Below are 25793 nucleotides of genomic sequence, written 5' to 3' on the forward strand. Positions count from 1 at the left end.
GAAAGCAAAAAAATCCATAGTAGTAAAAAATATAGTTTTTTTTTTTTTTTTGCCATTTATAACCCCTAACCCTCACCGGCTGAAACCAGGCTCAGAGCAAGTAAAATCATATAAAATACCTTAATACTAAAAATCACCAAAAAAATATCTAAATTTAAAACAATAAAATCCCAATTAAACTTAAAAACTACAGATCTATAAATGACGCCTATGTATTGCCAGAGAGAGGTGGCAAGTTACCTCTCAATTAACATAAAATAGTATAAAGAGGGGAATAGGGAGGCCAGGAAGATATTATTGTAATAAAAGGGAGGTATTATTGTAATAATACAATAATAGTACACAGTGTAGAATGGTATAGTATAGCCCGATCTCATCAGATCTCGGAATCTGAACAGGGTCAGTAGAATCATAAGAGTTGAAAGGGACCACCAGGGTCATCTAGTCCAACCCCCTGCACAATGCAGGAAATTCACAACTATCTCCCTCCCCACGCCCCCAGAGACCCCTACTCCATGCCCAGAAGATGACTAAAAAACCTCTCCAGGATCCCTGGCCAATCTGGTCTGGAGGGAAATTGCTTCCTGAACCTAAAGTGGTGATTGGCACTATTCTGGGCATGCAAGGAAGGGCCCCGAGAGCCAAACACTGATGCAAACCTCCCTACCCTCCCTCTCATGAACTGCCTAAGGTCATAGAATCAGCATCGCTGACAGATGGCCATCTAGCCTCTGCTTAAAAATCTCCAGGGAAGGAGAGCCCACCACCTCCCGAGGAAGCCTGTTCCACTGAGGAACCGCTCTAACTGCTAGAAGATTCTTCCTAAGGTCTAGGCGGAAACTCTTTTGATTTAATTTCAACCCGTTGGTTCTGGTCCGACCGCCTTGAGCAACAGAAAACAACTCGGCACCCTCCTCTCTATGACAGCCCTTCAAGGACTTGGATGGGAGATCACTGAGGAAGACTGCAGAGGAAGGCCATGGCAAACCATGTCTGTTCCTCACTTTCCTTAACAGCCCCTTGCTGGGGTTGCCGCCAGTCAGGCACTTGACACACATAGTGGTCCACCTCCCCTGCTCCCACTGGCTGACCAGCAGCCCCTGGGATCCCCATATTGAGGAATCAAAGGGTTGCCTCCCAACCCAGCCCTGAGCGACTCACCTTCCTGGTGGAGCGGGTGCCGCTCAGCCTCAGGCAGGAGGCTGTGGTCAGCGGCAGAAGGTGGGTCCCCACGCAGCCACCGGCCGGGACAGCCTCCACTCCTCCCAGCAGAGCCTTGGGAAGTTGCCACCCTGCAAGCAGCTGAAGTCAGCCGCTGCCTGTGTTCATGCACGTTCCCTGTGGTGGCGGCTCATATGGTGGAACCGCCCCTGAGGCCATCAGGAAGGCGCCCCCCCCACACTTCCATTGTTTTGCAAAATGCGCAGCAAAACAGAATGGTTTAGGAGGGTTTCCTTGCTGAGCGAGCAAAGCCCTGTTGCAATAGATCCGCTCAGGAGGTGACCTCTAGGAGCAGGTGAAGTTTTGCCTGCACCAATTGTCTGGTTTCCTTGAATAGAAACTTTTGCACACCTGGTTCTTGTTCCATCCCCACCACCCCACACCCTATTCTACAGTCCCAGCCCAGCTGCATGAACTTACCTTACTAGAAAACTTGGCTGCTTTGATAAGTCTAGGTCTGACAGGGCCATTTCCTCCCAAACGAGGGGGATGGGACCGGACACACAGCAGCCCTGTCCTCAGCAGTTTCAGCTTTTCTGGAAAGTTGATATTTCTTGTTTGTTTTATTATTTATTCGTTAAAATATCGATGCCCCACTTTCCCTCGGGTGTGTCTGCGCTTTAGTCCCGCGGGGTGGGGGGCTGCCTCAGAGGAAGGCCCAGCCGGATCCTACGCGAGCCGTCTTTAAACCCCCTCCTCTTTGCCATCCTCCCCCGCTCCCCACACCAGCTCACGCAGACAATATTCCTGGCAACATGACCTGGGAGCCGGCCAGCAAGAACAGCGTTCACCTGAGGTGGGAGGAGCCCAAGAACCCCAACGGCCTCATCCTGAAGTACGAGATCAAGTACAGCCGGGAGAACGAGGTGAGAACCCTGGGGCGGAGCAGACACACACCAGGAACACCTTTTCTCGCAGGAGGCTGACGTTGATTCCCAGTTCCCAGTTCGTTCCCAGTTCCTTAAATGTGAATAAGGAACTGGGAACGAACTTGGAACTGGGAATCAACTTCAGCCTCCTTTTTGTCGCCTAAAAAATCATAACAAGTTCCCAGCCCTCCCCTCCCTTTGCATACTTCGTTCCCAGGCCATGGGGGTGGTGGTGGTGGTTACAAGGTCTTGGTCAGGTTCTCTCCCCCCTCCTTCCCCATCTCATGCAGAAAGTCATTGCTGTGGTGTGCGTTTCCCGACACCGCTATTCGCGATATGGAGGCTACCACCTTGCTCTGCTCCAGCCGGGGAACTATTCTGCCAAAGTTCGAGCCACTTCCTTGGCGGGGAATGGTTCGTGGACTGGACTCATCAAGTTTTACATACCTGGGCCAGGTAGGTGCTTTACAAGAGCCCCCCCCCCCCAAGCCGGCTTAGCGCTGCCTTGCAGAAGGATGAAATTATTGGTTTCAGGATCAAGAGTGCAGGAAACTGAGGATGGTTAATTTGGCTACATGGAGGGCTCTTTTCTTTCTCCTGAAAAGCCTGTCCAGAGAGAGTGGGAAAATGAGGAATTCTGAAAACACATTCTTTATTTATTGAAATAGGCTTAAAAGAGTATAACTCTACTTAGGACAACATGGTTAAACACCTAAGAAGAGTCCTACTGGGAATGCAACCAAAATGCAACCAAAATCATCAGGGGACTAGAGCAACTGTCCTACGGGGAGCGGTTAAGATGCTTAGGGCTGTTTAGCTTGGAAAGGAGGCGGCTAAGGGGAGACATGATAGAGGTCTATAAAATTATGCATGGTTTGGAGAGAGTGGACAGGGAGAAGCTTTTCTCCCTTTCCCATAATACTAGAACAAGGGGGTCATCTGCTGAAGCTGGAGGGTGAGAGATTCAAAACAGATAAAAGGAAGTATCTCTTCACACGACACATAGTGGAACTCCCTGCCCCAGGATGTGGTGATGGCTACCAACTTGGAAGGCTTTAAGAGGGGAGTGGACATGTTCATGGAGGATAGGGCTATTCATGGCTACTAGTCATGATGCATACCTGTTCTCCCCAGGATCAGAGGAGCAGACCTATTCTGTGAGGTGCTTTGAAGTACAGGCAGGATAAATGCTGCCACTGTGTGAGCAGACTGCTGGACTTGATGGGCCTGGGTCAGGTCCAGCATGGCTTTTTCTTGTGTTCTTAAGTGACTGGTTCAGACCAGTAAGGGTCCATCTAGTCCAGCATCCTCCTGTTTTATCAACCCGTTGTCCTGGAGGCCCCGCCCGGTCTGTCCTTGAAGCTGGCCCTTGGCAACTCCAGCCTGGGAGATTCCTGGAGATTTGAGGGCAGAGCCTGCGGAGGATGGGGTCTGGAGAGGAGAGGGCGCCCCTACACTCTCCATCTCTATAGGGTTGCCAGGTCCCCCTCTCCTCCAGTGGGAGGTTTTTGGGGCAGAGCTGGGGTGACAATCCCATGCGTGATGCGATGACATCACTTCCGGGTTGAGTGCTATATTGTCCCGTCGCAATGCTGCGCTTCTGGGGGCGACACCCGGAAGAGATGTGATCACATTCTGTGTGGCTGCGCGTGCATGCACTCCCCGCTGCATGCCTGGCAAGCCGACATCTTTATGAGGCAGCTGGAGACATTTATTTAGGATTGCACTTGTTTCAAGTAGTCCTAAATTCTGGTTTTAAATTATGGTTTTATGTGTTTCTATGTAACCTATTTTACATATTTGATTTACATTGTAAGCTGCCTTAAGGTGGCTAATAAATGCTTTAAAAGAAATAGATAGATAGACAGACAGACAGACAGACAGATAGATAGATAGATACGAAGGGTGGTGTGGCATGGTGGTTAGAGGGTTGAGCTAGGATCTGGGCAACTCTGCTCTTCGAAGGAAGCTGGGCCCCCGGGGACCGGGGTGTGTGTGCTTATCTGTCTTTCAGTCTAAACTGTCTTGACAAGGTGGTGGTTGTGAGGTTAGACTGGAAGAGAGAAGAAGGAATCCCAATCAGGGAGAAAGGCAGAATATAAATGAATATAAATAAGATCTTTATGGCCCTTTAAGTATTTATATATTTAATTCGTTGTACCCAGTGGGGACCCAAAGCATCCTACATTGTTTTTCTCCCTTCCTATTTATCCTCACAACAACCCTGTGAGGTAGGTTAGGCTGAGGGAGTGTGACAGGCCGAAGAGATCACCCCATGAGCTTCCATGCCACGAGTGGGGATTCGAACCCGGTTCTCCCAGATACTCATCCAGCACTCTTAACCACTTCACCACAATGGCTCTCTTTGGCCAATGCTCACCTCCCCTCCGCCTTCTGCAACTCCTGGGGGTGGGGGCCCCCAGTGAGGAACGGGGTCATTAACACCCCTCCAGGGCAGAGTGACCGCACTGTGTAAGGAAAGTAAAACCGGGCAAAATGGCCCATTCCTAACACAGGCTGAGGAAAACGATGGACGCCCTCTCTTGCCCGAGACCTCGAGGTGGTAGGCGGAGGGTGGGGGGCTTCGGCTGTCTCGCTCACCCCCAGCAGTCGGGGCGTGATCTCGATGCCGCCTTCCCTTCCCTTCTCCCCTCCCCAACCCCTCCCAAGTAGAGGAAGAGGAGCCCGGCAACTTCTACATGCTGCTGACCCTCATGCCGGTCGTCCTGATGGTGGCCCTCACCTCCCTGGCCGTCTTCGTCTTCTTATACAACAAGAAAAGGTCAGAGTTTCCTGGCGAGGCAGCGACCTGGAGCGGCTGTGTGCGTGTGTTTGCGTGCATGTTTGTGTGCGTGTTTGGGGAGGGAGATTTCCTAAATGACTTCGAAACATTTCTGTCCCCTTCATGTTGAGATCTGGCTGCTGGGACTGGATCCTTTGAGCCAGTAAAACAAATTCAGGAAGGAAAGCCGAAGTTTTGTTCCCCCCCCCGTGAACACTCGAAAAGAGCATCTAGAAGCTCAAGGCGCACAAATCGTTTTGGGGACGAAGAAGGGAGGGCCCGCGCTGCCCTCTTATTTTACCCGAATCTCCTGTTATGGGATGGAAGGGCCTCAGCTGCCCTGGTGGACCACCCGTGCTGGGAGACGGTTGGGAGGGGTGCGGCCCGTTGGTTCTCTTGGACGTGGCTATCGATGCTGTCGGTCATGGGGTCCTTCCGGACCGCCTATCTGGGCTTCGATTGGGAGGCCCCCGTTCTGCGGTGGTCTTACCTGGGCTTCATGAGATGGTTCTGGGAGACAGCCGCTCGGTCCTGCAAGATTCCCTCTTGTCCTCCAAGCTTTTTAACAGCTACATAAAGCTTCTGAGAGGGGCCATCCAGAGATTTGGGCTTGGTTGCCGCTAATATGCAGATGACACCCAGCTCTACCTTGCGCTTCCGGGGGATCCGAGGGATGCTGTGGAAACCGTGAACCCAGGGCATGGAGGCAGTTTTGGGATGGACGAGGGCTGGCAAACTGCAGCTTAATCCTGACAGAACCCTCGGACAATCTTGTGGGAGAAGCAAATGGGTTGCGCACGCACACCCCTGAGGCTGCCTTCTCGCCTTCCCTTCCAGGAGCAACGACGGATACCCCACTGGCACAATTTACGCCTCCGTCAATCCTGAGTACTTGAGTGCCTCAAACAGTGAGTACAAAGCCTGCTTTCAAAGACAGCCCCCGGTGGGCCTGGCTGGGCTAAGGCTGCATAAGAACGCCAGGAGACCCCCGCTGGGTCAGACCAGGGAGGGTCTCGCCAGTCCAGCATCTGGTCTCACACAGGGGCCAACCAGTTGCCCTGGAGGCCGCCATGTTTATTGCGAGGGCAAAACCCGTTCATGACAGGGATGGTTCTGGGCTCCGAAGGAGGGGCTGCATCCCAGCAGCAGCCGCCCCAGTCCTGCTCTTTTGCCCCCCACCTTCCCATCCATAAGGGGAGTGGCTAGCTGAGGCAGGGCTTCCTCAGTGGTGGCACCGGGTCTTGCGGGACTCCCATTCATGTCGGTGGGGTTTGCACCCTCCCCCCCCTCTCAGGGTGCCCCCAACCTGCCTCTGGCTTGCCCATTGCTGGGCGAGAGGCCTTCTTCCAAGAGCGCCCCCCCTCTTCCCCCCCCCTTGGGCTTTCCCTTGCCCAGTGTACGTCCCGGATGAATGGGAGGTGCCCCGGGAGAATATCCGGGTGCTGCGGGAGCTGGGCCAGGGCTCCTTCGGGATGGTCTACGAAGGGATCGCCAAGGACCTCGAGCAGAAGGGCCAAGAGACCCGAGTCGCCCTGAAGACGGTCAACGAGTCAGCCACCCTCAGGGAGAGCATCGAGTTCCTCAACGAGGCCTCTGTGATGAAGGCCTTCCGGTGCCACCATGTGGTGCGTCTTCTGGGAGAAGGGGCCCTCCCCCTCTCCCCTGGGGGGGTGGGGGGGAGGAGGGCTGGATGGCCACGGCCTGGAGCTCACGGAAGGAGAGCAAGGCTGGGGGGGAGATTCTGCAGAAAAAGCCTTGAAAGACATTCCAGTGTCTTTTAGCAGGGAGGGCATGTGAGAATGTGTGAGCCAGGAACCCCCCCCCCCCCGCTCAAGATGGCTTTAGACCAGCCCTGCCTGCCCACTCTCTCAACAATAAAAGAGGCCTCCCTCACAGGGCTGGTGCATGGGGTAGGGTGATGCAGAATACGGAGCTTGAAGGGCCGTAGAGTCAGGGGTCAGGAAGCCGTGGGGTTTGTTTTCGTGGGGGCTTGGGTTGGCTGTGGGTGGTGTGTGTGTGTGTGTGTGTGCGTGCGCGGGGGAAGACCATAGAGGGAATCTCTGTCTGGCTGCCCTGGGAGTCTGTGCAGGAGCTTTTTGCCCTTGCAACTCTGGCTTTGCCCTGGCTGTCCCTCAGGTCCGACTCCTTGGCGTGGTGTCCCAAGGGCAGCCAGCTCTGGTCATTATGGAACTGATGACTCGAGGAGACCTGAAGAGTTACCTCCGTTCGCTCAGACCAGAAGCAGAGGTGGGTGTTTTGCACAGGATTTCCCCAACGCCTCAAGGGAAGATTTGGCTGCCAAATATGGAACTTTAAAACAAAAATGGGAATACATCCCATTTGCTTCTACTTCTGCAGTCCCTGCCACTTCCCAGAACAAGGAGGCAGGTGGTTGTCCCAACAGTTTCCAGGCCTCTGCCCTCTCCCCACCTGCCACCTGGGCCAGTCCCGAGACATTCTCCTGGGATGGCCGAGAGGCTCCCTTTGGAAGGTGGGCCTGGAGCCACCTCTTCCCAGGGAAGGTGGAGAACGTGGCGGAAGAGGCAGGGCGCTCTTGGCCGTGGTTCTGTGGCGGGTCGGACGGCCATTCAGGTGTGATGCTGACAGGGGGCTCCCCATGGCCCCAATCCATCTGCCTCTTTCCTCCATTTCCTGCCAGAATAACCCTGGCCTGCCTCCCCCCTCGCTGAAGGACATGATCCAGATGGCTGGTGAAATCGCTGACGGCATGGCCTACCTGAATGCTAAGAAGTTTGTTCATCGGGACCTTGCTGCCCGCAACTGCATGGTGTCCGAAGACTTCACCGTGAAGATTGGAGGTAGGGGGAGGGAGGGAGGAAGTGAAAGAGCCTCACAGGCTCAGTGGGGTGGTAGCCTGAGAAGGTGCAGAAGGGACTTCAAAATATCACCTGGAAGCCAACACAGGCCAGCTATTGGTGGTGGAAAGGGCCAGCTATTGGTGGTGGAAAGGGCCATCGCGTGGCACCCTGCTTGATGGAGACCTCTTAGGGTTCGGAGAGAACTGTGACTAACCCAAGGTCACCCAGCTGGCTTCAGATGGAGGAGTGGGGAAGCCAACCCAGTCCTCCAGATTATGGTCCGCCGCTCATGTGGAGGATTGTGGAATTGAACCCGGTTCTCCAGATTAGAGTCTGCCACTCCTAACCACTATGCCATGCTGGCAGAAGCCTCCAATAAAGGGGCCAAAACGAAGAGCCGCATCCCAGAGGCGGGGGGGGGGGGATTGCAAGCAGGCTGGTGGGGCAGCAACAGGAGGTCTTGGGTGGGCTTGAGCCAGAAAAGCTTTGGGGCTTGATCCAGGGCGTGTGGGCCTGTGTGTGGGTTGTGCTGCTGGGCAGGGCTGCCCCCCAGCATCAGTGGCCCCGCCACTAGCTCTGCCCCTGCTCAGTGCCCAGGCAGCCCGGAAGGGCCAGCCTGCCTTTGCCTTGTGCTTCTGCCACCAGATTCTGTGTTGCTGGTGCTCCTAAGGGGAATCAGGCTCCCCTCCGGCTTCCAAGGGAGGGAACCCTTCTCCTGCCCGCCTAGTGACCCCTTCTCAGTTCTTCCTTTCCTTTTGCAAGATTTTGGCATGACCAGAGACATCTACGAGACGGACTATTACCGCAAAGGTGGGAAAGGTTTGCTGCCCGTCCGCTGGATGGCCCCGGAGTCCCTGAAGGACGGGATCTTCAATGCGCAGTCAGACATCTGGTAGGTGTTTTGGGGCAGGCGGAGCAGGCCGGTCACTCTACCTCCTTCCACACAAGAAGCTGCAGGCCCCACGGCCCCACCTTTTCTGGGGGTGAGGGAGAGAAACCAGCTGGAGGTAGCTTTGGCCTCCCTGCTAGCAATTTCAAGGCACTTTCCCTCCAGGAAACATACTTCGGATGGAACAGGGCACCCCTTTGATCCTGTGAAGGGTGAAGCCGTGAGCATTATCCCATTCCTGGCCCAGGCCTTCCCTGGAAAATCCACATGGGTGGGCAGCCCCAGCCAGGAGGCAGCCTGTAAAAGGCTGGGAAGCGGCAGGGACCTCGGCGGGGGGGGGGGGGGTCCGCTCTATGCCTTTTTGTCTTCCCCCTCCCCAGAGTCTGTACGAGGCAAGAGCCTCCGGCACACAGGGCTGCAGAGCACGAATGCCAGGAGGAAGAGGGATCCAAATAGAGCCCTTCCTGGCTACAAACGCGCAACCCCCCCCCCCCCGCTGTGCTGTGTGTGCCGTTCTTTCTCTTAGAATCATAGAGTTGGAAGGTACCACCAGGGTCATCTAGTCCAACCCCCTGCACAATGCAGGAAACTGACAACTACCTCCCCCCCATACCCCTAGTGACCAGAAGATGGCCAAAATGCCCTCCCTTTCATGATCTGCCTAAGGTCATAGAATCAGCCTTGCTGACAGATGGCCATCTAACCTCTGCTTAAAAACCTCCAGGGAAGGAGAGCTCACCACCTCCCGAGGAAGCCTGTTCCACTGAGGAACTGCTCTAAGTTCTTCCTGATGTCTAGACAGAAACTCTTTTGATTTAATTTCAACCCGTTGGTTCTGGTCCCACCTTCTGGGGCAACAGAAAACAACTTGGCACCCTCCTCTGTATGACAGCCCTTCAAGTACTTGAAGATGGTTCTCATATCCCCTCTCAGTCTTCTCCTCTTCAGGCTAAACATACCCAGCTCCTTCAACCTTTCCTCATAGGACTTGGTCTCCAGACCCCTCAACCATCTTCCTTGTCCTCCTCAGGACACCAATTGTAGCCAATGGAGTAGCATTTAGGAGTGGGGGGGTGTTACACTGTCCCATGAGGCATGGATCTGGACCATGTGCCCTCCTCCCAGTTCAGGACGGCCCCTCTCTCGCAGGTCGTTCGGGGTGGTGTTGTGGGAGATCACGACGCTCGCAGAGCAGCCCTACCAGGGCCTGTCCAACGAGCAGGTCCTGCGCTTCGTCATGGACAACAGCGTGCTGGAGAAACCGGAGACCTGTCCTGAGAAACTGTGAGTGGCTCCCTCCCTCCTTCCCACCCTCTCCCAAGCGGCGACCTCCAGGGCTGGGGAGGGAGGGACAAGGGGACCCTGCCCCCAGGAGGGATCCCAGCAGCGTGGCGGGACAGTGGCCCTGGGGTGCCCCTTGTCCCTGGTCCCCCACAGCAGCAGAGGAGGCTGCCCGGTGCTGCTGTCGCCAGTAGGGTTGCCAACCTCCAGGTAGTTGGAACTCAAAGCAGTACAAGCGGACAAAACGCCCTATGAGGCGACTTCTAACACGCAGTAAGGCAACTCCAATACACAAAATCAAGATGCTGATAAAAGTGTATTTAGAGAACAAGAACCCCCCACGGGGTAATTAAAGAGGCAATTCTCCGTAGACAGCAACTCGGACAAGAAGTCCTCTTACAAAATCAGGCACAAGTGCTCACAATAAATAGTATTACAGTTAATACATCCAACAGGTAAGTGTGTCAAACAGCCACGGAAAAAAATCTAAAGGCGCAATGGGTTCCTGGTGATATTACGGAAAAAAATCTAAAGGCGCAATGGGTTCCTGGTAATATCACCAGGAACCCATTGCGCCTTCAGATTTTTTTCCGTGGCTGTTTGACACACTTACCTGTTGGATGTATTAACTGTAATACTATTTATTGTGAGCACTTGTGCCTGATTTTGTAAGAGGACTTCTTGTCCGAGTTGCTGTCTACGGAGAATTGCCTCTTTAATTACCCCGTGGGGGGTTCTTGTTCTCTAAATACACTTTTATCAGCATCTTGATTTTGTGTATTGGAATTGCCTTACTGCGTGTTAGAAGTCGCCTCATAGGGCGTTTTGTCCGCTTGTACTGCTTTGAGTTCCAACTCTCCTGTTGTTACGAGCTGCCTAATTTTGATTACTAACCTCCAGGTAGTAGCTGGAGATCTCCTGCTATTACAACTGATCTCTAGCCAATAGAGATCAGTTCACCTGGAGAAAATGGCCGCTTTGGCAATTGGACTCTATGGCATTGAAGCTCCTCCCCAAACCCCGCCCTCCTCGGGCCCTGCCCCCAAAACCTCCTGCCGGTGGCAAAGAGGGACCTGGCAACCCTAGTCGCCAGGTCCTCAGAGCGCTGCCGGAGGCCCACCGAAGTGGCCGCTTCCCCTGGGAAGGCGTGCCGGGAGCCTGCGAGTGGCCACGGTCCTTTCCTTTGTTTCCAGCCACGAACTGATGAGCTGGTGCTGGCAGCAGAACCCCCGCCTGCGCCCCTCCTTCATCCAGATCCTGGAGAGCATCAAGGACGACATGAGCGCCAGTTTTCACACGCACGCCTTCTTCTACAGCGCGGAGAACAAGCGCCGCGGCTCCTGGGAGACGTCAGAGACTGAGATGGATCAGCTGCTGGAGGCGGAGGAGATGCCCGGCTTGACGCCACCCCCAGACCCCCTGCCCAACAGCATGCCCCTGCTCGCCCTGGGCCCGCACAGAGACCCCGGCCAGCCGACAAACTTCAGCCACACGAACGGGAAGCCCCGGCTCTGAAGCTGGCCCCCCAGGCTGAGAGCTCTGCCTGTGCTCAGGACCGGCGACGGGGCCTCAGGGCGGCTCCAGGATGGGCCCCCGCACCATCTGTCTGTCCCCACCCCACCCCCGTTCCTCCTTTGGCATGCCAGCAGCTGCCCCCCACCAAACCACAACAAAAAACTTCATGTGCATAACCAAATTGCAGGTGGATCATTCCCTGAGGGGAGCGACTCTCCTCCTGTTGGAATGGGGAAAGGACTTCCTCGACAGGCGGGTCAACAGGAAAATTCCTCTTGAGGCCAGGAATGGAGCTTTTGGCCCCCTTGAGCCGGGCATCTCTCACACCAGCTGCAACTGCTGCAGGGACCTCAGTCCTGGGAAGGTTATTGCACACAGGAAGTTCCATTGAAATAGACAGAAAGCCAACCTCCCTAGGCCCCATTGAAAGGAGGGGGGTGCTACCCCTCTCTCTGTCCCTGGATCAGGCCCAGAAAAGTACAACTCCCAAGCCCAAAGGCACGTTTGGGGGGGTGGGGAAACGACTTTCTACAGACTATTTCTTTGGGCAGACTTAGGCAGCACCTTCTGGGTCACAAATGGCTCCTGGGCCAAGAAGGGCATGAGCTGCCGTGGCTCAGTGGCAGAGCATCTGCTTGGCATGCAGAAGGTCCCAGGTTCAATCTCCGGCATCTCCAGTTAAAGGGACCGGGCAAGTAGGTGATGTGAAGGACCCCTGCCTGAGATCCTGGAGAGGCGTTGCTGGTCTGAGTAGACAATTCTGACTTGGATGGACCCTGGAGAGGGGCCTGGTTCAGCAGAAGGCAACTTCATGTGTTCATGTCTTCACCAGCAAAACCTCCCCGAGGGATGTTCTCGCTCAGAGACCTTTTATGAGTGTGACTTTCAAAACTAGCAGCTTCCTGCCATTTTGCTAAGGGAACCAGCGCTGAGCCACCCCCAGCCTCGCAGCAGAGCGACTGTGATGAAACAGACCGGCCTTGCCCCTGGCAACCGGAGTAGGGGGGCTGGCCGCTCCGTTTTGGCTGCGTGGGCCAGATGTGGTGTGGCCCCACCAACTGTGAAGGCTCGGTTCTTGCCCCTATTCTGGTGGGGGCTCGGGAGGCGCTGGGGTGTGGGGCCTTTGGCACAGGTACACAGGCATGGCGAGGCGACCTGTGAGCGCTGGAAATACTTCAGGGGGGGAGGGGAGTTGGGAACCAGGTCTCAGCTTTCAGTCCTGCTGAAGCCGACTTTGGGAACTTGCTGCCAAACTGGCTGTGGAAAGAGGCAGCTCTTGGAATGTGACTCTGTTTGGATCTTGTGCAACTGGAGCTTCTAGACCAGAGACTTGGAGGTCCCACTCAAAGCAAAGGAACTGCCCCCTAGAAACACTGCTGGGCCTTCCTCCCCATGGGCTGGCAGCAGCTCCCCCCACCCTTCCAGTACTTTTGTAAAGGTAGTCCCCTGTGCAAGCACCGGGTCATTCCTGACCCATGGGGTGACGTCACATCCCCACGTTTATAGGCAGACTTTGTTTTACGGGGTGGTTTGCCAGTGCCTTCCCCAGTCATCTACACTTTACCCCCCAGCACGCTGGGGACTCATTTTACCAACCTTGGAAGGATGAAAGGCTGAGTCAACCTTGAGCTGGTTACCTGTACCTTTTTTAGGTGAAGAAAATAGCAAGAAGTGTGTGTGTGTGTGTGGGGGGGGTTTGCTAGCAGCACACTCTTTTTTTCATGCAGCACGAAGAGAAGAGGCCCTGTTTTTTGTTGGGGCTCTGAACCGAGACCCCACTTTTCCTGGAAACAGACCACCGCCTTCCACGCGTAGCTCATGTGATTGCCAAAGGGGCAAGAGGGGAGACAGCCCTGGACGGACCCCGAGTCCGGGACCCCCCTGCTCTTCCCACAGAAGAACGGAATCTGAGGCACCCGGGATAAATGTATAATTGCTCACTCCTTTTTTTGTTTCTTGCAAGAGCGCCGCCGTGGCCTAATTTAAGTTCTGATGAAAACACAAGAGGTGAAGAAGCTGATCCCGCGTGCAAAGGAGACGTGGAAAAAGCCTCCATTTGCCTTCTAGCCATTTCAACACACAACACAACACGGGGGGGGGGAGCTTCTCATCTTTCCCCCTCCCCCCCATCCCATGTAACCTGTTTCTACTCATGAGGCTTAGAAGATGTACAGGCTGAGAATCAACCGTGGCCATCTTTACTTTTGCACGTGGCATCTGGTGCTTCATACACAGAGCTGCAGCTGCCAGGAAGAGAGCCGAGTACGGGGGCGCTGCCAGGAGAACGCCCACGAGTAGCAGGGCTGGGCACATCACCAAGCGTCCACTGTTGGCCCCCGACAGCAGCAAGCGAAAGGCCCGCTTCCCTTTGGGGACAGCTCTGTTGACGTCAACCCCTGGCAGCAGGAGAAAGGTTACGGGCAGATGCCAGCAGGGCGCTGGGGAGGCACAGCTCAGTGACAGAACGCAGAGTCCCTGCTCTGAAAGCAGGCGCTCAGTCCCCAACATCCCCTGTGAGAGGAGGACTGCTGGAAGGGTGTGTGGGAAGCCCTTTTGTGCCTGACACCCTGGAGGGCTGCCGCCAGATCAGAGTAGACCAGACGGGCCTTTGCAGACCAGGGGCCTGCTGGCCCAGTGCTCAGAGCCGTTCCCTTGGTCCAAGACGGATGACGGCTTCCATCCACCTTGCTTATATGACGGGCCTGGATGCCTGGCCAGCTTCCTCAGAAAAGAAGGTGCCAAAAGGGACGCTGGCATCCCGGTTAGCGTGGCAATTCATCCAGAAGTGAGGAAATGCCATTTCTGTCCACGGTGCACACCCTCCAAACACCTGCGCTGCTCCGCCAGGAGCTCCTCCCTAAAGCAGGATGCCACGGGGGCAGTTACCAGCCTCAGGCCTCCCCCCACCCTCTGATGCCATCCAGTTGCCGTACAACGCCAGGGAAGCGGTCTTGGCAATCCTGATGCAGAAGAACTCCAGCCTGTAAAGTTCCTGCTTGAGCTTTGCAATCAGTTCTCTCCCTCTCTTGGCAAAGGGGACATTCCCAGATGTGCAGGGAGCGAGTCAGGGCCACGTGCGGAGGAACGCCGGCTCCGGAGACAGGCTGCTGTTCGATGCTATAAGACCAGGGGTGGCCGGACAGACCCCCCCCCCCCGGGCCACGGGCTGTTCTCGTGTTGGCTGCAAGTCCTTCCCGAAGGAGAGCCGGCAGAGGCAGAAGCAGAGAGAGAGGCGGGGCAGACCGTGGCGCTTGGGCCTGGCCTCATCGGTCTCGTCTCCGGCGTGGCGGTGAAGGTGAACAGTGGCGAACGGGCGGCACATCGTAGTGGCTGGGGATGTGGCTGTTCTTGGGAGAATCGTAGTGGTTGGGGGGGATACCAGGAGGAGCCGCCTGTGAAACGCCTTCTGCCCCCAGCAAGCCATTTTCTACAAGGGACGAAAGGAAAAGGCGAATGAGCACAGTCCCCCAAGCACGGCCACGGCACAACCATCGGGGGGGGGGGGGGAAGCAACGGGAAACAACAATGACTTTTTGAGGTTTGTGTGGAAAGTGGACTGTTTTCTTTTATGGGATGGTGTGGAGGGGACACCCACAGGAACTGCCCGGCAGATAGGCTGGATGAGCCAGGATGCAGCCAGTGGCAAAGAGAGAAACTGGGGGGGGGGAGATGCTGCCGGGCTTCTGGCCCCACTGACTGAAGGGGTTTGTGGCCTGGTTCTCACCATGGAGATTCTTAGGGGGAGGAGGGAGGAGGGAATCCCGCCCCTTCAGAGCAAACCTAACCATGCTGACTTCCTCAAGAGGAAGGTGACCCAAGTGTGCTTAGGATTGCTAGCCCAGTACCTGCGGGCCGTTTGGTAGTGTAGCACGAGAGAGGGAAATCACACCTGAGCAAGCTCTGCATGCCACCATTCAGCTTCTTAGCATAGATTGTGCACCAGCCGTGATGGTGGCAGGCCACGGGGGGCCATTCAATGGGAGGGAGGAAGGGAGAAGGGGCTCTCTCTCATTCCGGCATTTTAAAAAACATTTCTGAGACTTGCATTCTGACTGCCTGCCAGCCAGACTCTCCAGGTGGTGGGAGGATTCTAACACACATCCAAACAATGGGAGTTTATGCAATGGGAGTTTTACCTGGGGTTCCATGCTTGCTCGACCCACACTTTTCTCTTGCAAATTCCAAAACAGCTGTGCACCAGCAAAAGTCACTAAACTTAAATCCGGAAGCGTCTCCCCGCCCCTTGAAACGCTGCTTTGTAATTGACTGTAGTGCTTACTGTGAGAGAAACATCCAGCCCGCCAACCCCTGCGGAAACCGGGGTGGGTGGGGAAGAAACCCAGGCCTTGTTTTTAAAATCCTTTCTTCTGCTCAAAAAGAACAAGCAGAAAGCAGGAAGCATTTGAGTCCCCACCCCATGACATGCTGCTTTGTAATTGGCTGTGGCGCTTACTGGGAGAAAAACGTCCACGTCCCCCCCGTCAAGCTTTCCATGTCCCTCGCCATGGGGATTTCATCCGGGCTGAGCTCAGGGGAGAGGGAAGAATTCGGTTAACAGAGGAATGGGAAGCCCCGGCATTTGTGAGGGCTGGGCACGGGGTCATCTCTAATGGAGAAAAAGCTCATGCATAACTCCAAGGAACAAGTGAGACCAACGGGCGGGGGGGGGGGGGCAAACATGAGTCCAAGTACCCAGGCATAAACGACCAATGTCGACAATGAAACCAGCTGAACTAGAGCTAGGGGCCGGCCGCCTGCCTGGCGCACTCTACTGTGGCCGCCTGGGGTGTCCGAAGCAGTGTGACGGCAGCGTGCCCCACTGGTTAGGGTGTTGGACCCAGGTCTGAATCCCCTCTCTGCCATGAAGCTTATGCAGCAACCTTGGGCCAGTCACTGCCTCTCTGCCTAACCTGCTTCCCAGGGTTGTTGTGAGGATACAAAGGAGAAAAGGGGAGACCACATATGGCAGCCTCAGCTCCTAGGAGCAACGGTGGGATAAACATGTACCAAATAAAATAAATAAACCCTGCCTTGGAAGCCACACACAGCTCTTTGGAGGATGGGGGTGTGTGAGTGCAGCTGGTGGGGCCATCTTGTTTTGTAGGAGGGGGTCCTCTAGTAAAACCGAGACCAATAAGGTCTGGTGGGGCTGGCCAACGAACCAAGAAACAACGACATGTGTGTGTCTTGTGGCTCTCAGACTTCTGCAGATGACCCCCCTGTGGCTCAGTGGGTCTGGCCACCCCAGAGACACACCTTGTCTAATTTATTCTTCTGGAAGCACACGCAGAACCCAGTGAAGAAACAGCGATTCAAACTCTCCTTCTGCCATTTTGTCCAGTCTCAGTGTAATCCTGCTCACGGGATTGTTGAGAGGGTCCAATAGGGATAGAGTTGCCAGGTCCCTCTTTGCCACCGGCGGGAGGTTTTTGGGGCGGAGCCTGAGGAGGGCAGGGTTTGGGGAGGGCCTTCTATGCCATAGAGTCCAATTGCCAAAGCGGCCATTTTCTCCAGGTGAACTGATCTCTATTGGCTGGAGATCAGTTGTAATAGCAGGAGATCTTCTATTACCTGGAGGTTGGCAACCCTAAATAGGGGAGGGAGAACTGCCCACCCCACTCTGAGGAAGGACAGGAGAAAGGTGTATCAGACAGAGGGAACAGAAAACTCCCTCGTGCGCTCTCTCCTATTAGAGTTTTTTGAAAGTGTCAGTAAGCATGTGGACAGCAATGAGCCTGTGGACATTGTGTATTTGGATTTCCAAAAAGCTTTTGACAAAGTCCCCCACCAAAGACTGCTAAGCAAACTTCATTATCATGGGATAAGAGGACAAGTCCTCTTATGGATTGAGAGGTGGCTGAAAAATAGGAAGCAGGGAGTAGGAATCAATGGTCAGTTCTCCCAATGGCGGGATGTGAGCAGTGGGGTGCCTCAGGGATCTGTGTTGGGACCGGAGCTTTTCAACCTGTTCATCAATGACCTGGAGTTGGGGTTAAACAGTGAAGTTGCCAAGTTTGCAGATGACACCAAATTATTTAGGGTGGTTAAAACAAAACAGACTGTGAAGAGCTCCAGAAAGATCTCTGCATACTGGAAGAATGGGCATTAAAATGGCAAATGAGATTCAATGTAAGTGTAAAGTGATGTGTGTGTGTGTTAAGTGCCGTCAAGTCGCTTCCGACTCATGGCGACCCTATGAATGAAAGTCCTCCAAAATGTCCTATCTTTGACAGCCTTGCTCAGATCTTGCAAATTGAAGGCTGTGGCTTCCTTTATTGAGTCAATCCATCTCTTGTTGGGTCTTCCTCTTTTCCTGCTGCCCTCGACTTTTCCTAGCATGACTGTCTTTTCCAGTGACTCTTGTCGTCTCATGACGTGACCAAAATACGATAGCCTCAGTTTAGTCATTTTAGCTTCTAGGGTCAGTTCAGGCTTGATTTGATCTATAACCCACTGATTTGTTTTTTTGGAAGTCCACGGAATCCGTAAAGTGATGCATCCGTAAAGTGATGCATATTGGGGCGAAAAATCCCAACTTCACATATACACTGATGGGATCTGTGTTGGCAGCGACAGACCAAGAAAGGGATCTTGGGGTGGTAGTGGATAGCTCAATGAAGATGTCAACCCAGTGTGCGGCTGCTGTAAAAAAGGCAAATTCCATGCTGGCCATAATTAGACGAGGAATAGAGAATAAAACTGCTGATATCATACTGCCCTTGTACAAATCTATGGTGGGACCACACGTGGAATACTGTGTACAGTTCTGGTCACCACACCTAAAAAAGGATACTGCAGAGCTTGAGAAGGTGCAGAAAAGAGCAACCAAAATGATCAGGGGACTAGAGCAACTGTCCTACGGGGAGCGGTTAAGATGCTTAGGGCTGTTTAGCTTGGAAAGAAGGCGGCTAAGGGGAGACATGATAGAGGTCTATACAATTATGCATGGTTTGGAGAGAGTGGACAGGGAGAAGTTTTTCTCCCTCTCCCATAATACTAGAACGCGGGGTCATCTGCTAAAGCTGGAGGGTGAGAGATTCAAAACAGATAAAGGGAAGTATTTTTTCACACAACTCATAATTAAATTGTGGAACTCCCTGCCCCAGAATGTGGTGATGGCTGCCAGCATGGAGGGCTTTAAGAGGGGAGTGGACATGTTCATGGAGGAAAGGGGTATTCATGGCTACTAGTTAAAATGGATACTAGTCATGATGCAGACCTATTCTCTCCAGGATCAGAGGTGCATTCCTATTATCTTAGGTGCTGTGGAACACAGGCAGGACGGTGCTGTTGCAGTCGTCTTGTTTGTGGGCTTCCTGGAGGCACCTGGTTGGCCACTGTGTGAGCAGACTGCTGGACTTGATGGGTCTTGGTCTGATCCAGCAGGGCCTTTCTTATGTTCTTATGTTCAGGCCTCTCTGGGCAATCGTGAGGTACAGAACTGTTCCAGCGGAGGGCATTTCTAAAAAACTCTGGGGCCTAAAAGAAGGCTCCCTGGAACTGCAGGCAGACCACATACCTCCTTCATCCTCCAGGCTCTGGGCCGATTCCTCAAAGAGCCCGATCTCTGCGTAGGACATCTCCCGCTTGGCCGGGTTCCTCATCTCCATGTAGCCGCCTTCGGAGGGCTTGCCGGCCAGGGTGGGCAAGTCCTTGATGGTGGCGTAGGGGTTCTCGCTGCTCAGGGAGCTGTCGCTGCGGCACAGGGGCTCTTCCTTGGCACAGCCTGCATGAAGAGGAGGAAGGCAAGACGGGGTTGGGAAGGGTGGGGGTAGCAGGCAGCACCAGACCCATTGGCATGGCACACGCAGGCAAAGGGAGTCCTTGCTCCTCCGGCACCTGACCGCTGCTGCAGCCGAGGCCGGGACTCCTCTGCCCTGGCCGGCCTGTTGCTTCCAGGGCTGCCGCCCTCCAAGGGGGAGCACCCAGGGGTTGCAATTCTTTTAAACAACAAACCCCAAAGAAATGCTGGAGCACGGCATTTCCTCTTTCTTTGGGCAGGCCTCACAGGGCAGTTCTCCAAAAAGCTGGCCACTGCAGAGGCAACCTTGGCACTGGACTGGCCGGCCTTCGGGGTGGAGAAGCCCCACCTCTTAGGGACTGTGGGTGACGGCCACCGGCAGACCGCAGCCTCCTTTTCTTTCCTCAGCCAGGCCAGCCAAGGAAAACACCGGCCTTTCACTTCCTTGGGAATCCATTTTAAGTTCTCTTGCCCTTCAAGGGATCGCCACCTTCACTCTTTGAGTTGGAATGAGTTGTTGAAATGTTTTGATCTTTATATTGCTGTCCCCATTTCGATCTCCTCTAGCTACACTACCCTGCTTCTAAATTTGATGGCCTTCAGCAGCTCACTCAAGCCTGTCACTGATGCCTGTTTACACTGGCTGGTGTCCTGGGAGGGCTGCCCCGTGCCCTGCACGCCAACCCGCACCGTGTGCTTTGGGAACCGGTTGCGTCTGGGCTCCCTGCAGCCAACTCGCTCACCCGGCAGCTTCACAGCAGCGGGGAGGGGGGGGGAAGGGTTTTTCCAAAGGTCCACGGGAGCCCGGTTCAGCTCCGGGTTGCGGCATCTGGGGAAGAGGGGCTCCTGGCTCCCCTCCCCCCTGCCATTTTCCCAAGGCAAAATGGCACTAGGAGTTATTTGCTCTACTTTGGAGCTGTGCCTGCCATATAGAATAGAATTGCACAATAATAGAGTTGGAAGGGACCTCCAGGGTCATCTAGTCCAACCCCTTCCACAATGCAGGACATTCACAACTACCTCCCCCCCCCCACAGTGACCCCTACTTCACACCCAGAAGATGGCAAACAACAACAACAACAAAAACCAACCCTCCGGGATCCCTGGCCAATCTGGCCTGGAGGAAAATTGCTTTCTGACCCTAAAGTGGCGATCGGCACTACCCTGGGCATGCAAGAAAGGGTCACGAGAGCCAAGCACTTATGCAACCCTTCCTGCCCTCCCTCTCATCATCTGCCTAAGGTCATAGAATCAGCCTTGCTGACAGATGGCCATCTAGCCTCTGCTTAAAAACCTCCAGGGAAGAGCCCACCACCTCCCGAGGAAGCCTGTTCCACTGAGGAACCGCTCAAACTGTTAGAAAATTATAGACGGAAACTCTTTTGATTTAATTTCAAGACTAAAGGGTCAGGGAGGGTCCATTTCGTCCTTCAAGTGGGTCACAAGGCCCCCTTTACCTCTGGGCTGGTATTTTCCAAGTCCGTTGGTGTAGCTATAGCTGCGATCAATCTGGCTTCCTCCTAGGGAAAAGGAAGTGGGCAGTTTGGTTAGATGGCGATCCCTTTAAGAAACCTCTCTCCCCCCCAAGCCTCTTGCCTGTGAGCAGCAGAGACCACGAAGGGCCCACGTGTGAGCAGCTCCCCTTCCCTTTGCAGGTCATGGCTAGCCGAGGTGAAGCCTGGAAGCAGAATAGTACCAGCATCTCTAAGTTTCCCCCACCACCATGGCTGTTGCTAAGAAGGGGGGAAATGTGCATTGGGGCTGCTGTGAAGTGGCTCCCTTTGAGCAACCCACACCCAGCTCCTAATCTCGCCCACTTTGTACTTCCTGTACTAATTCCACTTCAGGAAGCCTTACCCTGCCCGATGTGGCTCAATGCTAGGGCCCCCCCCTGGTGTTTCCAGTCTGCAGGAAGGGTGGCGTGGCAGTCTGCCCCGTATGGCCCCGGCCAGTCCCGCTCCGTGCTCTTGGGGGCGGAGAACAGCTGGCTGCTGGTCAACTGGAGAGAAAGGGGGGGGGGAAACCGAGACGGTCATTCCAAAATGCATTATCAAGAGTTGTGAGGCTACACTGTGAAGTCACTCCACCATCTGGGAGACCGAAGAATACAAAGGTGTACAGGTGTTCAGCGCACAAAGACTTTTGGATCACAATCCACTGTGAAATAACTGCATGCGCTCTCTTGATTGATCACGGTGGGTAGCCGTCTGTCTAGCAGTAGAAAAGAGCCAGAGTGCAGGAGCACCTTAAAGAATAATAAAATTTCTGGCAGGGCAGGAGCTTTTGTGAGCCACAGCTCACTTCTTCAGATTTCCTGCTCACGAAAGCTCACGCTGCATTGGTCAGGCCACACCTGGAGTATTTATTGTGTGCAGTTCCGGAGACCTCACTTCCAAAAGGATGTGGACAGAATGGAGCGGGTGCAGAGGAGATCGACGAGGAGGATCAGGGGCCTGGGGACCCAGCCCCACCAAGGAAAGGCTGAGGGAGTTGGGAATGTGCAGGCTGGAGAAAAGGAGATTGAGGGGGGACAGGATTGCTCTCTTTAAGTGTCTGAAGGGCTGTCCCTTAGAGGAGGGCAGGGAGGTGTTCCTGTTGGCAGCAGAGGAGAGGACTCGCAATAATAGGTTTAAATTGCGGGTGGAAAGGTACCAGCTGGATATTGGGGGATAAATTTGTACAGTAAGAGTTGTTCGACAGTGGAATCAGCTTCCTAGGGAGGTGGTGAGCTCCCCCTCCCTGGCAGTCTTCAAGCAGAGGCTGACTTATTAGGGATGCTCTAGGCTGATCCTGCATTAAGCAGGGGGTTGGACTAGATGGCCTCTATGCTACCTTCCAATTCTATGATTCTATGACTCTTGTTCTCTCTTGATTAACACTACATGGGACCTTTATGAAGGTTATAGATGTTGTAGTGAGAGCGACTCAGCATGCCTGGACATTGGTGTGTGTGTGTGTGTTTGTAGTTGCTTTCTCTTAAATGGGATGTTCCTCTTTAACTGAACCTGGGGGCTGACCTCTAACTCCCCCCTCCTTCTTTCTCGGTAGCCATTTTGTCTCTTTTCCACATGGTCTGCATGGAGGCAGATGTTTCTACTGATCTCTCCTGCATAAACCATAAATCATGCTTGCACTCACATGACGCTGGGCTAGCCAGCCACTTGTATAGGGAAAAGTATTATTTAGATGAAGCTTTTCTATCTTTTATCAACTGCAACTAGAATGTTAACAGACTAAACTTGAATAAATGTAAGTTCTACTTTTTTGCAATTTACTTCTTGGGAAGATTGATTTTATTGCATTCAATATCACGCTTCCATGACTGGGCAAACTCTGCTATATTAACCATATATAAAAACCCAAAAATAGAATCAGAGGATCAGCCTAGACTAGAGCATCCCTGACAAGTGCTTGTCTGTGAGGGGGGAGCTCACCACCTCCCTAGGCAGCCGATTCCACTACCGTACATCTCTTACTGTAAACATTTTTTCTTAATATCCAGATGGTACCTTTCCACCCACAATTTAAACCCATTATTGCGAGTCTGTGCTGCCAATAGGAGCAGCTCCCTGCCCTCCTCTGAGGGACAGCCCTTCAGACACTTAAAGAGAGCCATCGTGTCTCCCCCATGAACCTCCCCTCCTCCAGACTGAACGTTCCCAACTCCCCCAGCCTTTCCTCGTGGGGCTTCTGTGTCTGCAAGCCCCCTGATCCTCCTTGGCGCTCTCAGTAGGCACTCCTGGGACTCTTGAGCTGGCCCTTGAGCTGGTGAGCCCCCTCAGCTTCAGCTGGTTTTTATTGGGGGCAGGAAAGTTTCACGTGAACCATACTTCCATAGTTAAGCATTTCTTCTGCTCGGGATGGTTTAGACTAGCCAGACTGGGGCTTCCTTGCCTCTTGGGGGCAACCTTTCCCTCACTCCCAAAATGGGGAGTCCTCCATTCTTAGCTCTCCTGGTTCAGCACCTCCTCATCTGCCAGGTCACAAAGCTCCAATAAAGATTTTTTGGGGGGTGTTATCTTAGGTGTTTTAACTCCCTGAGGAGATCAGAATGAAATTGACCTGGCCCATCCAATTCCTCAAGCTTCTTCAAGGAATTGATTCCTCCTTCCCTGCAACCATTTGTTATAATTAGACGCCAACTTGCCCCCAAACTGCTGAGGCAAGGTGGACGTATAATGTTTGCGAGGGCAGTCGGGTCCCAGGCAGAACCTTTTAAACCGGGTCTCTTTGAAAGCATCGCATTGAACCCCCTCAGCAGCAGCAGCAGCAGCAGCAGCAGCAGGCTTTCTCCGCTGTGGCACCAAAACCTTGGGACTCCTCAGACTTTGGGAGGTTCGTCTGCCTCCTCCACGGGTGTCTTCCGCCAGCAGGGAAGACCTTTTTTTGTTTCATCAGGCATACCCCCAGTAACAGACATTGGCTCTCCTCCCTGGTTCTAGTGTTGTTTATGTGTTTATCTTGAATTATTCTATAATTTCAAATGTTCCGTTAAATTCCACCCCCCCATTTAATTGTTGGTGTTTTAATTTTTTTATGATTGCAGCCTTGGGGACCCTGATTGGGTGGAAAGGTGGCATAAAAATGTTTTAAGTAGATAAATATCACTAATTCTGTTAACAAATTAGAGAGAATCTGCATGCGTTCATCTTCCAACTCCCTTCCCCTGCTGCCCCCACCCCTTGAGGGGCTCCTCCTCCTGTTCTTGGCCTCAGACAGGTGCGCTCCCAGCTCTTGCCCATCCAGTTCACATCTGATTTGCATCTGGGGTTCTGGGTCCTGTAACTCCGCTTCCTTTTCCAGGCACTCGCTTCTCTTTCCTCCTTATCTGCTTGTAGCCCACAGTTCTTCTAAATCTGGCTCTCTGAGCCAGAACTCCACCTGCTTCTGTGGCTTCCCACAGTCTGACTTTGTGTGCGGACACACAGGCTGCAGCTGGACTGCAGGACGTCCGCAAGACAGATTCACAGATAGATCCCCACCTTCTATTGGTATTCTTTGCATTCTTCAATTACCTACGGCTGCTTCATCTTCATGAACCTCAGGCACTCTGCTGGGTCAATGCTGGCTATCCTAGACTCACCCTACTCCCCTAATCTGCAGCACAGAAAAATAAAAATAAGCCCGTCGTTCCACCTGTGGGTCTGTGCCACAGATTTCAAAAGATGGCACAGCTGTTTCACAACAACTTCACTGGGCGCCCCCCGAGTCCCAAAGATTTTATCAAGGGAATGGGGTTACAGTGGATGCCGGTGGAATGGCTGTGGGCAGCTTTCGTGGCTTTGTTTGTATGGCACTGTTCTCTAATTTTGTAATCCAGTGTTGTTGTGAGTATCAGGCTGCCCCTATTTTATTATTTTCCCCTGTGTAATCCACTCAGCTTCAGCAAGAAAGGCCAACTGCAAATGAAGGAAATGAAGAACGGAGAAAGACAGAGCCCTTGCTGGACAGGAGCCTGGGCGTAGGGGGCATGTCCAGCCTCCTTCTAGGAGGGGGCTGCTCACACCAGACCCCACCCAGGAATGCTCAATGGCGGCTCTTACCTTGCCAGCGGCAGGCGGCTCCGGGATGCTCGGCACGGGAAGACTCGGAGAGCACGGAGACAGGGTGTGGTAGCTGGGGTTGGAGTAGTAGTGGGCGTAGCTGGGCGGGATGTCTAGGCAGAGTGGGAAAGAGAGAGGAGAGACTTGTGCCACGTTCCACCCGTGGCTTTGCAGGAACTGACACTCAGGCATTCTGGACTGACAGTCATGACTTAAATAATGCAGGTATTTCAAATATTTGCACCCCACCCCTTGGTCTGTTGCACTGGAGGTGGCTCCCACCAATCAGTAGTGTTGCCAGGTCCCTCTTTGCCACCGGTTTTTAGGGCCCTGAGGAGAGTTGGGTTTGGGGAGGGGAGGGACTTCAATGCCATAGAGTCCAATTGCCCAAGCAGCCATTTTCTCCAGGTGAACTCATCTCTATTGGCTGGAGATCAGTTGTAATAGCGGGAGATCTCCAGCTAGTACCTGGAGGTTGGCAACCCTACCAATCAGTATCATTTTTTAAAGACAACTTTTTTTAAAAAAACAACAACCCTAAACTAAAAGACCTGCATCCATCTACACTATAGTCATAAGATCGCACAGCCAATGCAGGGAAGAAACGAGCAGCATGTAAACCAGAGACTGGGGGGGGGGGGGGGTCCATCTTTTCACCTGCACCAGGTGCACCAACGAGAGCCGGGTGCCCCAATGTGCCCCAGGAATCCCGCCTCCCTGTGCCTCCACAAAGCAGCCTTGCTCCCGTTGCCCACCCAATTCTTACGTGGCAAAGACATCCCCCCCCCCGCTTCTGATGTCAGCTGACAGGCAGCCCCCAACTGTTCAGGGTGGGCCAGGCCTCCTTCTGGCACTTCGGATGGTGTCTCGACACCAACAGGCAGCAGCCAATATTCATCTTTTAGGAGCAGGAAAATATGTTAGGCAAGTCACGGGGGGCCAGGGATGTCGTTGCAGCATTTCACAGCAGCTGAATCTTCCAAACGCTCTTTGAAAGCCACCTGAACCCGGAGGCCCCACAAGAATCCGGTGCCAATGTGACCCCCCCTACCTGTGGCCAACTCATGACTCCCAATTTCCTTTGAAGGAACAAAATAATTCCATTTTCTGTAAGCAACAAGGGAAAAATCCGA

General features: G+C 53.7%; 2 protein-coding genes across 2 annotated transcripts in view; one reads left to right on the plus strand and one right to left on the minus strand.

The window, feature by feature from the left end:
* The window catches only part of INSRR (insulin receptor related receptor), a 47425-nt gene extending 36049 nt beyond the window's left edge, over positions 1–11376 (plus strand). The window contains exons 15-24 of the mRNA XM_056853569.1: positions 1951–2087; positions 2381–2546; positions 4761–4872; positions 5710–5780; positions 6268–6497; positions 7009–7119; positions 7532–7691; positions 8454–8583; positions 9730–9864; positions 11055–11376. Of these exons, the coding sequence (XP_056709547.1) occupies positions 1951–2087; positions 2381–2546; positions 4761–4872; positions 5710–5780; positions 6268–6497; positions 7009–7119; positions 7532–7691; positions 8454–8583; positions 9730–9864; positions 11055–11376 (1574 nt within the window). The remainder of the gene's footprint in view (positions 1–1950; positions 2088–2380; positions 2547–4760; positions 4873–5709; positions 5781–6267; positions 6498–7008; positions 7120–7531; positions 7692–8453; positions 8584–9729; positions 9865–11054) is intronic.
* Positions 11377–14625: 3249 nt separating this feature from the next.
* Positions 14626–25793, minus strand: part of PEAR1 (platelet endothelial aggregation receptor 1) — a 32401-nt gene continuing 21233 nt past the window's right edge. The window contains exons 17-21 of the mRNA XM_056853728.1: positions 24661–24773; positions 20975–21116; positions 20575–20637; positions 18896–19102; positions 14626–14803 (exon numbers count right to left, since the gene is read on the minus strand). Of these exons, the coding sequence (XP_056709706.1) occupies positions 14640–14803; positions 18896–19102; positions 20575–20637; positions 20975–21116; positions 24661–24773 (689 nt within the window). The 3' untranslated portion in view covers positions 14626–14639. The remainder of the gene's footprint in view (positions 14804–18895; positions 19103–20574; positions 20638–20974; positions 21117–24660; positions 24774–25793) is intronic.

The sequence above is a fragment of the Euleptes europaea genome, chromosome 7, assembly GCF_029931775.1.
Source record: "Euleptes europaea isolate rEulEur1 chromosome 7, rEulEur1.hap1, whole genome shotgun sequence".
In the NCBI taxonomy this organism is placed as follows: Eukaryota; Metazoa; Chordata; class Lepidosauria; order Squamata; family Sphaerodactylidae; genus Euleptes; species Euleptes europaea.